Raw genomic sequence first — 12,309 nt, 5'->3', positions numbered from 1 at the left:
ATTAGAATTATTATACAATTCATTTATACAAATAAATATATTTGACACACAAAATGAGATGACAGAGAAACCTTCTTATTTACCATTTAATTACTATATGAAAATTAACAGAATGACATCATTCTGCCTAACATCTCCTTTCGTAAGTATATATTAAATGGATAAGAAACAAAATAAAGGTAAGTGATTAGACGTTTTATTTTTGGATAAACAATTTTATTCACAATATACACTACCACTCAAACATTTTTGAACAGTAACATCGTTTTTAAAGAAGTGTCTTCTGTTCATCAAGCCTGCATGTATTTGATCCAAAATACAATTTTGAAAGACTTTTTACTTTTTAAAATAACTTTTTTTATTTTAATATATTTTAAAATGTAATTTATTCCTGTGATTTCGAAGCTGAATTTTTAGCATCATTACTCCAGTCACATGATCCTTCAGAAATCATTATAATATACTGATTTGCTGCTCCAAAAAAAATATATTGTTATTATTATTATTATTATTATTATTATGGTTGTCGAAAACAGCTGAAAATAATTTTTTTTCAGGTTTCTTTGATGAATAGAAAGTTCAGAAGATCAGCATTTATCTGAAATAGGAATTTTTTGTAACATTATAAAATTCTTTGTCAATTTAAAGCATTCTTGCTAAATAGAAGTATTAATTTCTACAATAATGGCTTCGTGTGGACATAGCCTTAATTATTACTAAAAAAGTGATGGTATCAATGATCTTTTGAGTGCTTGGATGAAGGACAAGGATTTTGTCAATCATTGCTGATCATTATGATGTTCAGACCACATAACCTTCTAATTGGCAGGTTATAAAACAGAAAAGCAAGCAAACCAATGTGAAGGGGGCAGCAGCACGAGCCAGTAGCACTAGTAGTGTTAGTGTAATCTACCAGCGATAGTGCAGAGGTCAATACGAGGTACAAAGAGCAACTGAGAAGCATTTCAAAATTTCACAACAGCCAAGTGTTGAAATTTAATTCACAGTTGTAGTGAGTCTAAAAAATAAAAAAAATAAAAAATAAAAATCACAGAAGTCTCAGCAAACATGTTTCATTATTATTATTATTATTAACTGACTAAAAGCATCATCTGTCGGTTAGTGCCACAATATATACAAATACAAAGTCAAGAATATGTCATATCCTACCACCTAAATTGAAGAAAAATAACAACATTTTGTGATGAATCAGAAGTAGTGCCAGATCTGTTGTTTCATTGGAAGAGTTCATTTTGACAAAATGACAAATAAATGAATAAATAAAGGCATGCACTGATGTATTCATTCCCAATAAGATCAATAATATTCTTTTAGAAAACAGACAGGGTGAATTTTCAATTCATGCTGTCTTGATGCTGGCAAATTCAAGCGCTATACAAATAAACTTGAATTGAATTAAATATTACACTAATAAAAATGATAGAAAGAGGGGGAAATATAATTTTAATGCAAAATAAATGCAGGCACAAAACCCTAGTTTCTATTTCAAAAAACCAATATGTATAACACTGAATCACATTACTCATATATTTTTTAAAGTAAAGCTTGGGACATTTTTGAAACCCTATAGCTTGTATATAATTACCAACTTAAGTGAGATATACATATAAAACAAGTCTTGTCTAGTGAATTGAAAACAAATTAAAAAATAGACATGAAGTGAGGCCAGGTATGGTATACCCATACTGAGAATTTCTGCTCTGCATTTCACCCATCCAAGTGCACACACACAGTAGTGAACACACATGCACACACGCACACGCACACACACACACACACAGCAGTGTCCACTCATGCAGCAGAGAGACAATGAGGTAGTGTTACTCTGACGTGCTACTGCACTTTCATACAGATCCAATTCAAAGTACTTTACACCTGTTTATATAAGAGTAGAAAGAAAATAGATTCCACCCGATGGCTGTACGGTGTACAACTAAAGTCTACAAAGATAGTCTACATCGTTGACATTCTAGACAATGCTGATGAAATATGGCACAGACAGGACCTCGTCCAACAGGGTTGCAGAATGTCAATACCTGGTTTTCTGGTTCAGCAAAACAATCAATTCAGTATCCTTCCTTCCCCCTCTTTTGATACTAACTTCCTCTTAAAAGAAAACAAAAAGTCTGTATCCAGGAACAAAAGCAAGATATGAGAAAGTAGACAGCTTTTTCCTTGTAGTCTCACAACTGAGGTGTGCAGCTCTTTATTACAAAAGAGTTATCTTCATTTTTTGAGAACTTTATCCAACAACCCCATCAAAACCATTTTTAGAGGATAAAATGAATAGATGACGAAGGACCAGTGTCTTTCTTTACAAAGCAATTACTTAATTTCTCACTTTGTTTTCAGTTTTTCTTTTTTTCATCTCAGTGCATTTAATTTAAGAGTTACAATGGACTTTATGATTTCATTTCCTCACACAAAGCTATAAAAAGATTAAAACAAAAGAACATAGAATGCTGGATGTCTGTCATATGGACTACTTTCACGGTGCTTTGTGTGTGCTTTTGATGCATTTTTGAGTTTCACATCAAAATAAGTGGTTTCCAACTACGTGACCAAGGCTGTTAAAGGGTCTCAAGATTACACACACACACAAATATATATATATATATATATATATATATATATATATATATATATGCATGTAGAAATAAAATTTTATAGTTATGTCAAGCTCTACACATTTTTTTGGGCCAGAAATTGTAAGTAATAAAATATTTGTAAAAAAACAAAACCTTAGCCTTAATCCTTATCCAGTAAATCACAAGCCTTGGAATATTGTTAACACTGGGGGGCCTGCAGTCAGAAAGGTTGAGAACCGCGGGTTTACGTGCACATTAGAAAACAGTTATTACAAGAGAGCCGCTTAAAGCAATGCAGCATTCATTTACATGACCTGTGTTAGCACTGTGCTCTTAAACACATTCAGCTCAGTCAGTAACCAGCTTTCTCTCCACATTATTTATCCGGTCTTTTCACACACACATAACACACTTAGGGAAATGTAAGAATGTTGTTTATGCATTTACATGATCATAAGCTGCATTTAGATTGACTTTATGTTTAACAGAACGCTGCTTTCTGCAAAAACCTGGAACAATGTGCTTATTGTTAACAATAAAAATAACTAAACTAAAAGGTTAATTTAAAAAGCTGAAATGGGATAAAATATACTTATTAAATGATTACATGAAACTTATAAAAATATATATATATATATATCTGAAATACAATTTTAGTTCTAAATTAGTAAAATTAAAACAGTCATTTAAAATATGTGCATTTAAATAGAAATAAAAATAAAAAAAATAATAAAAAATAAATATGATTTAAAATAACATTAAATATTACAATAGAGGCCCATTTTAAAAAAAAACCATAATTGTATTAGATTTATAGTTAAAAATCTGAAATAAATAAATAAATAATACTGTCCTGGAATATGTAAAAGGTAATGAACAAATAGTCGCTATCCACAGAGATGAGCCAGAGAGAGAAAAGGAGAGCAGAACTGCAAATGTCTTCTCAGAGGTCACAGCAACAGAGAATACATGCGGAAAAACACTTCACTGAGCTGCAGAGAGTCACATAAATCTCACCTTGACAGCAGGCGACGAATGCGTGCACAGCTTCCTTTGGTGTCTTTGATATTAACTGCAGATCATCAGTTTTGGGACGAGAGTAAATCAACTTAATCTTACCACTGAGCAGCGGCGAGATGCTCCGACTCTGTGAAGTCAGTGTGAAGTCCGCTACAACGCGGAAACTAATACACAATAAAAGTCTACAGTGAAGGCTCCGTCGCCTCAAAGTGAACGGATTAACAGGTTTTTTATTAGCATTTTCAGTGCTAACTCGGTTGTTTAAATCAATAAAATACAGGCACATACTTTTTTATTATTTTTGTAGCATTATTTAAAATTATTATATTTAAATAGTATTATTTTTAGTACAAAAACAAAAAATATTACAAGCTCATTTCTCAGTTCTAACATGGTAAAGTATAAAACATAAAGCCTTTTCAATCAGTATTTTATTTCGCGGATTAACAAGCAGTCATTGGTTTGTCTACTCCATTCAGTTTAAAAACGAAAAATAAAGATAATTTTAAAAACTATTATTTTGAAAAGAACGCTATGTATCCGGCCTGATGTGATGCAATAAAAACTTTCCTTACTTCCGTTGCCACATGGCAAATAATACTTGATATTGGCGAAAAATAGTTTGAAACTGTTTTACATTTAAAATCTTCAGCTTAAGTTGTAGATTTGTAAATAGAGATAAGCTTTTTATTAAACTTATTCAGGAAAACTGTGGAGGATATTTCTTCATGAGCAATAAATTTCATTTAAAGACATCTAAACTTTTTTATAACTGCTGAAAAGGTTTTGGAGAATTATACAGTTTGAAGACGGGGACAATATATCTAAATAGCAATCTCTAGCGTTGATACTCATTCGATCTTTATATTTTGACAGATTGATACTTTAAATTTATATTTATTAGATTTAAAGAGTAGCTCACAGTTAAACAGTATTCTCTTATTATGCTCCATCAGCATTATTCTAGAAAAAAAGTGGAAGAAATTCAGTGCAGATCCATTTGTACACAAACATTTATTACAGCAGGCTGAAATAGAGGACTGCAATCTACATATACAGAAGAAGAGCGCAGGAGGACTGTATTTAATTATGAATACGTTAAGATTATGACAACTATGAGATTTGTCACACAAAGAAAATCCATCAAAATATTTATATTGTACACATCAATTAGATAAAACAACATCTGATTACTTACAAATTAAGATTGTAGCATCAAGATACAAGCATTTAAAGTTATCATTCACAAAGAAACTCACTCTAATATACTGAACAATACTACAGTTAACTAAAAGAACAGAGACAAAGACTTGCATGGGACCATATCAAAGATATATTTGCAAACAATGAAAAATGTGTGTGTGTGTGTGTGTGTGTGTGTGTGTGTGGTACCATGACCACTGACTAGTTCAGGTATCAATGAATGTCTGTTTAAACCCTAGGAAATGTGTTAATGTCATAATGTGGATAAGAAGTGTATTATTAAGCAGTGTAGTCCAGCTATCTAAACATCAGGATTGTAACCAGATAAGTCTAGTAGCAGTCTTTGTCTCAGCGCTTTGTGGGTCTTTGGGAATGGTAACAGATGTGGGGTTTATCCAGCAACACGGTAATTGGCATGGATCTCTGGCTTGATGTCGCACACCATCTTCAGCAGGTTTACAAGCACAGCTTCCTTGTTCTTCTGATAACTGCTCTGGATGTGTCTCATCTTATCCACGGTCTCCTTATCCACCTCTACAGCAGAGTTTCCATGGGACCCCAGGGCCTGCAGGACCAAGCAAATGGAACATTAACTTTAAGCCTTGTTCAGAACTAATCCTAATGCTTCTTCCAGTTACAGTTATGGTTTTTTTTTGGATTTGTCAGAGTTTCGTGAGACCCAAGAGGTTCATATGATGGAACTGCAGAGGTTTTGTGAGATTATTTTAAGTGTTTAATATAACCTTTTTTTTGATAACAGGAGATTGACTATCATGTCATTTGCAGTGCTTCAAGGGAGTGGGAGGAAGCCAAAGGTTTTTTTTTGCTTCTTTTGCAGAATTATGGGTAATGTAATCTTTCACTAGAAATTCTGCTGTTAAACATGAACATTTAAAAACCAAAAGCATATGCTTTCAACCAAAGCTTATTACCATCTATTAACAAAAGTAACTAACAGTTGGTCTGTCTTTCTTATTGATAAAAATCAATTCCTTTATGGAGAAGATTTAATTACATTTTTTACTCCAATAACCCAATTGTTGCATTATATGGGCATTATTCAAAATGGTAGAATTTAAAATTAAAATTACAATAGCAAGACATTATAACTACCAGTAACCATACAATTTAAGTCACAATAAAAGCATTCCTCAAAGCAGAGAACCAAAATAACTTTTGACAAGATTTTGCCCATGTAAATACAGAAGTAGAGATATGGCTACAAATGGATGCCTGGATCAAAAATGAAGAAATCTTACCGCAGCCTCCTTTGTCTTGAACTCTTTCTCCCTTTGCAGACGGTACTGCTCAATCTCAGCCTGTGCCTCCTCTTTGGCTTGCTTCAGACGACGATTTTTTCCTGTTAAAAAAAAATACACCACCACAAAAGTATTATAAAAAAATATAAATTAAAATAAAAAAAAAAACGTCATTTCAGTGCCACAACTGTATAGGCATTATAAACTGAAAAGAGGAATATTGCTCTGTCAGGGAAAATCCTCTCTTTTCTGAGAAATTACAACAAGCAGCAGAAAATCTCTTTAAAAACAGGAACTGAGTGAATGTCTAGTGAGTCAAAGTCACTTGAGTAAAGGAGAGGTTTAGTAAACTTACAGTCATAATTTCCCTCACTATAAAGAGCAAATATGAAACTTGAGTATCACCCCTAAGATAAACAACAAAAACAAAACGAGTTAAAAGCTTACTTCAAATGTTAAAATGTGGTGAGTCAAAGCCTTCCAGTTTACTTGGTGTTTTGATTCTTTAACATTTTCAGTGTTAATTGTCCAAAATAAATTAATTCGTTACATGTAATTTCATCCACTGGTAAATATAATCCATTAGACAGGCTTTCTTATTGAGAGCGGTTAACCGAGAAGAATGAATCCTGAAAACAAAAACATAATTTTGCCGGCATGATCAGGGAAATATCTTTTCAATCCAAATCTATTCATTAATTCCTACTGTGTGTTATTTGTATACATATATGAAATATCGGCAGTGACTTGCTGGCCAGCATAGTCTTGGCTGGCCAGTTAGCATGTTAGCTAAGCGCTGGTCTGCAGCGATAACAAGCTAAACGGCAGCTTACTTTTACGGGCTTCTGCGACCTTTTCCGCGGCTCGTTTCTCCGCCTGCAGCAGCTGCTGGATGCCCTGAGATTGGCTCGCCATGCTTCGGTACGGGATATATTTGAAGCGCTGCGGATGGAGACGTTTAGATGTCCGTGTCTCCCGCAGTGGAGGAGAAGGTCGGAGTGAACATCAGCTGATGACGACAATCACGTGACTGCGCGAGACCGCAGCCAGGGGGCATTCCTACTATTCACGTTCACGCGCTGTATGTTCACAGTTAGTAATAGTAACCCCACTGTTTTTAAATATTCAAATCATAATATTCAAAAATCCTAATTTAATTCAGTTTAATTTAACTAAATTTACAGTTTTTCTCAGTCACTTTGGTGCATTTCTCAAATCAGAAATGAAATTCTCAAAACTACTTACAACCTCCACATCATCTAGTCATTTATACACATCATAAAACCAGTTTCTCATTCTTTTGAACAAGTTGCAATTGCTTTTGTACATTCATGCAATTGATTATGCACATTTATCAGCGGTTTCCTACATTATCAGTTGCTAATGTCATGTTGCTCAAAATGTATTATACAGTTTTCTGTGCAATAGTCTCACCCCTCAAAACATCTAGTTAATCTAGTTGTCATAAACTGCCAAGCACACTTTTTTTTTTTTTTTTGCACATTATTATTAGACTTTTTGTCAATTTGGCATTAATTGTGCAAGTGAATAGACTAATGAATAGAATGCAGATGATCAACCATTTCTCTGAAATAGCTCAAAGGTTCATCTCATGAATCTTCAGTTGGAAAGTTTATATTGTATAGACAGAGGACAACACAAGAGTTACAAATTCTGAAAATTGACTTATTTTCATCTTTGTGCCCATATTTATTTTTCCTTTTCTATGTCACAAAGGCATTGTAAAGGTTTTTTTTGGGGTCAGACCACTAGTAAAAGTGTAACTGGGAATTCTATCCAGTCTCTTTCAATCAATATCCCACATACAGTAATGTGTATATTTTTACTTTTGAAATGGATATATGGCATACATAAGCATATGGCATACTGTTCAATACAGTAACTGTCATCCAAAACAGTTGCCATAGTTTACATCAGAACATCCCTCCAGAGTACACTGTTATATTGACAACATGACTAAGCATTTTGACTGTCTTATCTGTAAACTATGACACAAGGACTTGTCATTCTGATGGCACTGACATGTTCATTGACACAGATATTTATTTTTGAGAGATAAAACTAAGGATTTTGAGCAGGAGACTGGCTTTTGCAGGTAATCCATGGTGTTTTGCTATTTGTACGAGTTGTTTTGAGAAATGCACTTTTTTGCAAATCTCAAGGATGATTCGAGAAATGTACCAAAGCGACTGAGAAAAACTGTAGTTAACAATTTTTGCCATCAGTTTACTTTAAGTGTAATGGTTCTTAGTTAGTTTTGACTCTCAGGTTCAGCTTTTCATCTCACAGATAGCCTATCTTTGTGAAACCCATATGAGACACTTTTACCAGCCACCTATAGAGCATAATTTTAAGAAATTGCAGGACCTGGCTTGTGACTTATTGATAATGACTTTACTAGCTAGTTAACCTTGTTAAAATTATTTATATATCTTTTCCGTGTCCATTTTATTTCGCAGTCTTCAGGTTCATCAGTTTATCCGGTTCATCCAAGCTCAGCGCTCAGCTTCCTCCACAATCATGACTGGCTTTTGTTTAAAGGTCCCTCCAGGGTTATTATCGTTTACTAAAATAATAACAATTAAATAAACAAACACTAAAACCTAATTTTTTAATTATATACAATTAATGAAAATAAATGAATATAAAAATATAATTAAAAAGTGAATATAAAAATAAATAAATGACATAACACAAGGAAACTACTAAAACTAACTAAAAGTCAAATAAAAACAGAAATGATAAAACTCAACTAATTCAAAATATTAACAAAATCTACAATAGTAAATTAAATTAACACTGGAAATTTGTTTCCAAACAAATAAAATAGATATACAATTTATTATTAATACATTTATTATTTATAAATATTTATTTTTATTATAAATGATTGAAAATCAATTGGAAGAATAAAAAAACAAATCATATTTCCAATTTTATGTTTATTTATTAGAAGATATTCTTAGCTAGATAGACAGATAGACACAGACAAATATAGACAGACAGACAGACAGACAGACAGAAAGACAAATTTAGATAGACAGACAGACAGACAGATAGACCGACAGACAGAAAGACAGACAGACAGACAGATAGATAGATAGATAGATAGATAGATAGATAGATAGATAGATAGATAGAATGCTAAAGGAAAAAAGTACCCAAACATGAATGATACACACACAATAACGTATTACTTCCGTATTACTTCCCTTTTTCTAACCTGGAGATTTGTATTTAGGGCTTCAGCATAAATCAGCTTTAAGTTTGTTTAATTTTGCATTCTTAAGATTTAAAATACCCAAAAGTAAATCAACAGGATTGTAAAAAGTCCAGAGTCCACGAGCGTATTCATAGCATAACAGAGGAAATAGCGCCATCTCACGGACATTTACACAATTACTCCGAGAACAGACGGGTGTACTATTATTTGGTGTCAAGACTCGAGGCAGACTGCAGATCATTCATTTAATCTCAGCACACTCTGCGTATGAGGGAGTGACTGGTTCTCCACGTTTGTAAAGTATTTAAAAATTGTATAAAACTAAGCAATTCAGTCTCCGGAGCAGGAGCAGTTCTGCAGCAGCCCTCGTGTCAATGACCATAAAATGAACTCTTTCTTCTAAGAAATAATGACATTTCAGGTAGGTATATAGAGTACTGATCCCTGACCACACACGCGCGCGCGCGCACACACACACACACACACACACACACAAACAGGCTCGAGGGTCGTGTGGTGAGCGTTATATATTTGTGTGGCAGCACTGGAGCTGAGCGGAAACCCCTCCCGAGTCCCAACTCAACTCCTCCAACCCCAGTCAAAGAAAAGAGGAATACCAAGGAATCAGGAAACACGGACAAATACCACAATACACCTTTACAGTAAGTCAGTTTACTATTCTATCACATATGCAATTTTACTGGCGCGCGGGCGGTGTTTGGTGTGGCGCGAGGCTCGGTTTTGCGCGTTTGTATTTAAGTGTTTTGCTGTTTTTCCAAAGGAAAAGGCCAGGCAGCATTAGCAGGGCAGCGCTAGCAGCGGCTAACGTCCCACCAGAACAGGAAAGCAAATGAACAAGTTCAGTAAGCCTAAAAAAATTGTTCTGCAGTCTGTCATCTGTCCGTAAATGTTATTTATGGCGGTTATGGATGTGTGAGGTTGTGTTATATCTGAAAACCAAAAACAATCGCCCGTCACTCCTTTTAAACTTTTGACAACAGCGGTATAAACGGACTGTGCAGATAACCAGCTAAATTGCGGGTTACTCACCTTGACCTGCTCAACCAATCGCATAATATGAGTATGTAATGTTACTCTGTCAGATTGTGTCATTCTGTGCATTGAGGAAGATTCCTGAGAAAGTGTGTGTGTGTGTGTTTGTGTGTGTAAGGAAATTGGTCATTCCATTTAAATTTTGTTGGTGGAAAATCTTCAGATTCCTCCTTTATATGATAATCATAAACCCTTTAAATTGTCATTATCAAGCATTACTGTGGTCCAGTTTTGGCATCAGAGATGCTTTGATGTATAGTACTCAATGATGGGCATGACAAGATGATGAGTAGAATTTGTATATAATCTAAACTTTATTGTTAAGTGTGCTTTGCTGGCTTTATATATATTTAAAAAAAAATGCCACTTGCTTTCATATTTTTAATATAATGCAGGAACTTCCAGTTTTGTATGCAACAATCCAAGTGTGCAAATACATTTTGTGGCCACTCTATGCCTAGAACATATAGGCATGTGTTTTAATAGAGTAAATCACAATCATTTTACTGATGCCGGTCTGTTGTGGTCTATTTATACCATTGACAGTTGGGAGTCTATGCCAGTGTTTTGGATTTTGAGTAACATGCGGTTCATTTCCTGTGGGAAAGCTGTCACAACCACTGGGCTGAGACTCAGCGAGTATTTTTTTTTTTGTTTGTCATAAAACAGGTTGTAAGAATCATCCAGAATATATTTACCTGGATTTACATTGGAAGAACACACACTGTAAGTTTTGGACCTGCCATTATGCTAACATAACAAGCAGCTGCCTTTGTTTACAGGCTGTGTTTGGTATCCCGTTCTTGAGACGCTCATAGAGGACACACATTCCTCCGTTGGTGTGCTCAGAAGTGCTAGCTATTCAAGCGGCTGTGCCCCCACAGAGCTGTTCTGTAGCACACAGCAAATCCTTGTTGAGCTAAACTCCCACTGATGTGCATTAACCAGCCTAATTGTGTTATGGGTGAGAGAGGATTATACAGCACACTGGTTATTTTACAGCTCTGTGATGTGTTTTCATAGATGGCCCAGGCTTTTGCTTGAGCTTTCGTTGAAATTACTGGTTCCCAAAGTAACAAATGAATACTGACTGCACTGTTGGTTAGTGCTCACTTCCTTTCTATTCATTCTTTTTACAGTTTCTTTATTTGTGAAAAATACTATAGTGCAACAGAAGGCTTCTATATCAAATATAAATCTGTTATGTCATCTGTTAAAGTTTAACAGTGTACGTATTTTTGGATTTTACATTATTAAATATTTATTTAGTAAATATTATGCAATATTTTTTAAAGATTTTTTGTATCACACATAACCATTTTATATCCCTAATAAATCAGCATAGGCCATCAAAAAATCCATATTGGTCAACCACTAGAAATATGCATTATTACCTTCTCCTATTCACGATGTGAAATGATCTACAGTATGAACCGAGACCTGTAGAGACTGAGGAAGGGTTGCAATTGAACTTGTGTTCGGAACTTAGGACCAAGCAATCGAACCAAGTGTCAAAACATCTTCATGCAACGAAATCATATTTTCGCAAATAAAGACCGTTACACCAATTTGAGATGCACTGTGAAGTGAATATGACATATAGCGCTCAACTGGGTATAATGTAGCACAGTTTTGATATCATAAATTAAAAATGTATTGCTTGTGTTTCTTCAGTGACATCAGAACTCTTCTGTCCAAATCTCTGAATATGAGAAAGTGTTATAGTGGTTGCCTTTCTATGACTAATAATGTAAAACTGTCATATACCATTTGCTTTATTTACAGCAAACTGATAGTAAAATCAATAATTAAAAAAAATCCAATCAATTGCTGGTGTACAAATACAAGTTCAACCTTTTTTTCTGATAAAAAAATTATCAAGTGAAGGTAATTTTGTGTTTTATAAAGACATGGCTTTATG

The 12,309-nt window shown here is 34.1% G+C and overlaps 2 protein-coding genes across 5 annotated transcripts in view; one reads left to right on the top strand and one right to left on the bottom strand.

Moving 5' to 3' along the window:
* Positions 1-4,624: 4,624 nt before the first annotated feature.
* Positions 4,625-7,111, bottom strand: LOC132140835 (V-type proton ATPase subunit G 1-like). The gene is made up of 3 exons (XM_059549851.1): positions 6,925-7,111; positions 6,092-6,192; positions 4,625-5,397 (listed from the first exon to the last, which is right to left on the bottom strand). The coding sequence occupies exons 1-3, from the start codon at positions 7,004-7,006 to the stop codon at positions 5,224-5,226; spliced, it is 357 nt and encodes a 118-aa protein (XP_059405834.1). The 5' UTR covers positions 7,007-7,111; the 3' UTR covers positions 4,625-5,223.
* A 2,721-nt stretch (positions 7,112-9,832) lies between these two features.
* The window catches only part of LOC132140843 (tyrosine-protein kinase Fer-like), a 42,319-nt gene continuing 39,842 nt past the window's right edge, over positions 9,833-12,309 (top strand). For 2 of the 4 annotated variants that reach the window (XM_059549863.1, XM_059549860.1), the window contains exon 1: positions 9,834-9,997. The gene's annotated coding sequence lies outside the window, so the exon portion shown is untranslated. Of the gene's footprint in view, positions 9,998-10,116; positions 10,194-11,372; positions 11,490-12,309 lie in introns of those variants that run through there. The other 2 variants (XM_059549861.1, XM_059549862.1) reach the window with 2 other exon arrangements.

This window comes from Carassius carassius, chromosome 5, assembly GCF_963082965.1.
Source record: "Carassius carassius chromosome 5, fCarCar2.1, whole genome shotgun sequence".
Lineage (NCBI taxonomy): Eukaryota > Metazoa > Chordata > Actinopteri > Cypriniformes > Cyprinidae > Carassius > Carassius carassius.
This window is presented reverse-complemented; position numbering and strand designations above follow the sequence as displayed.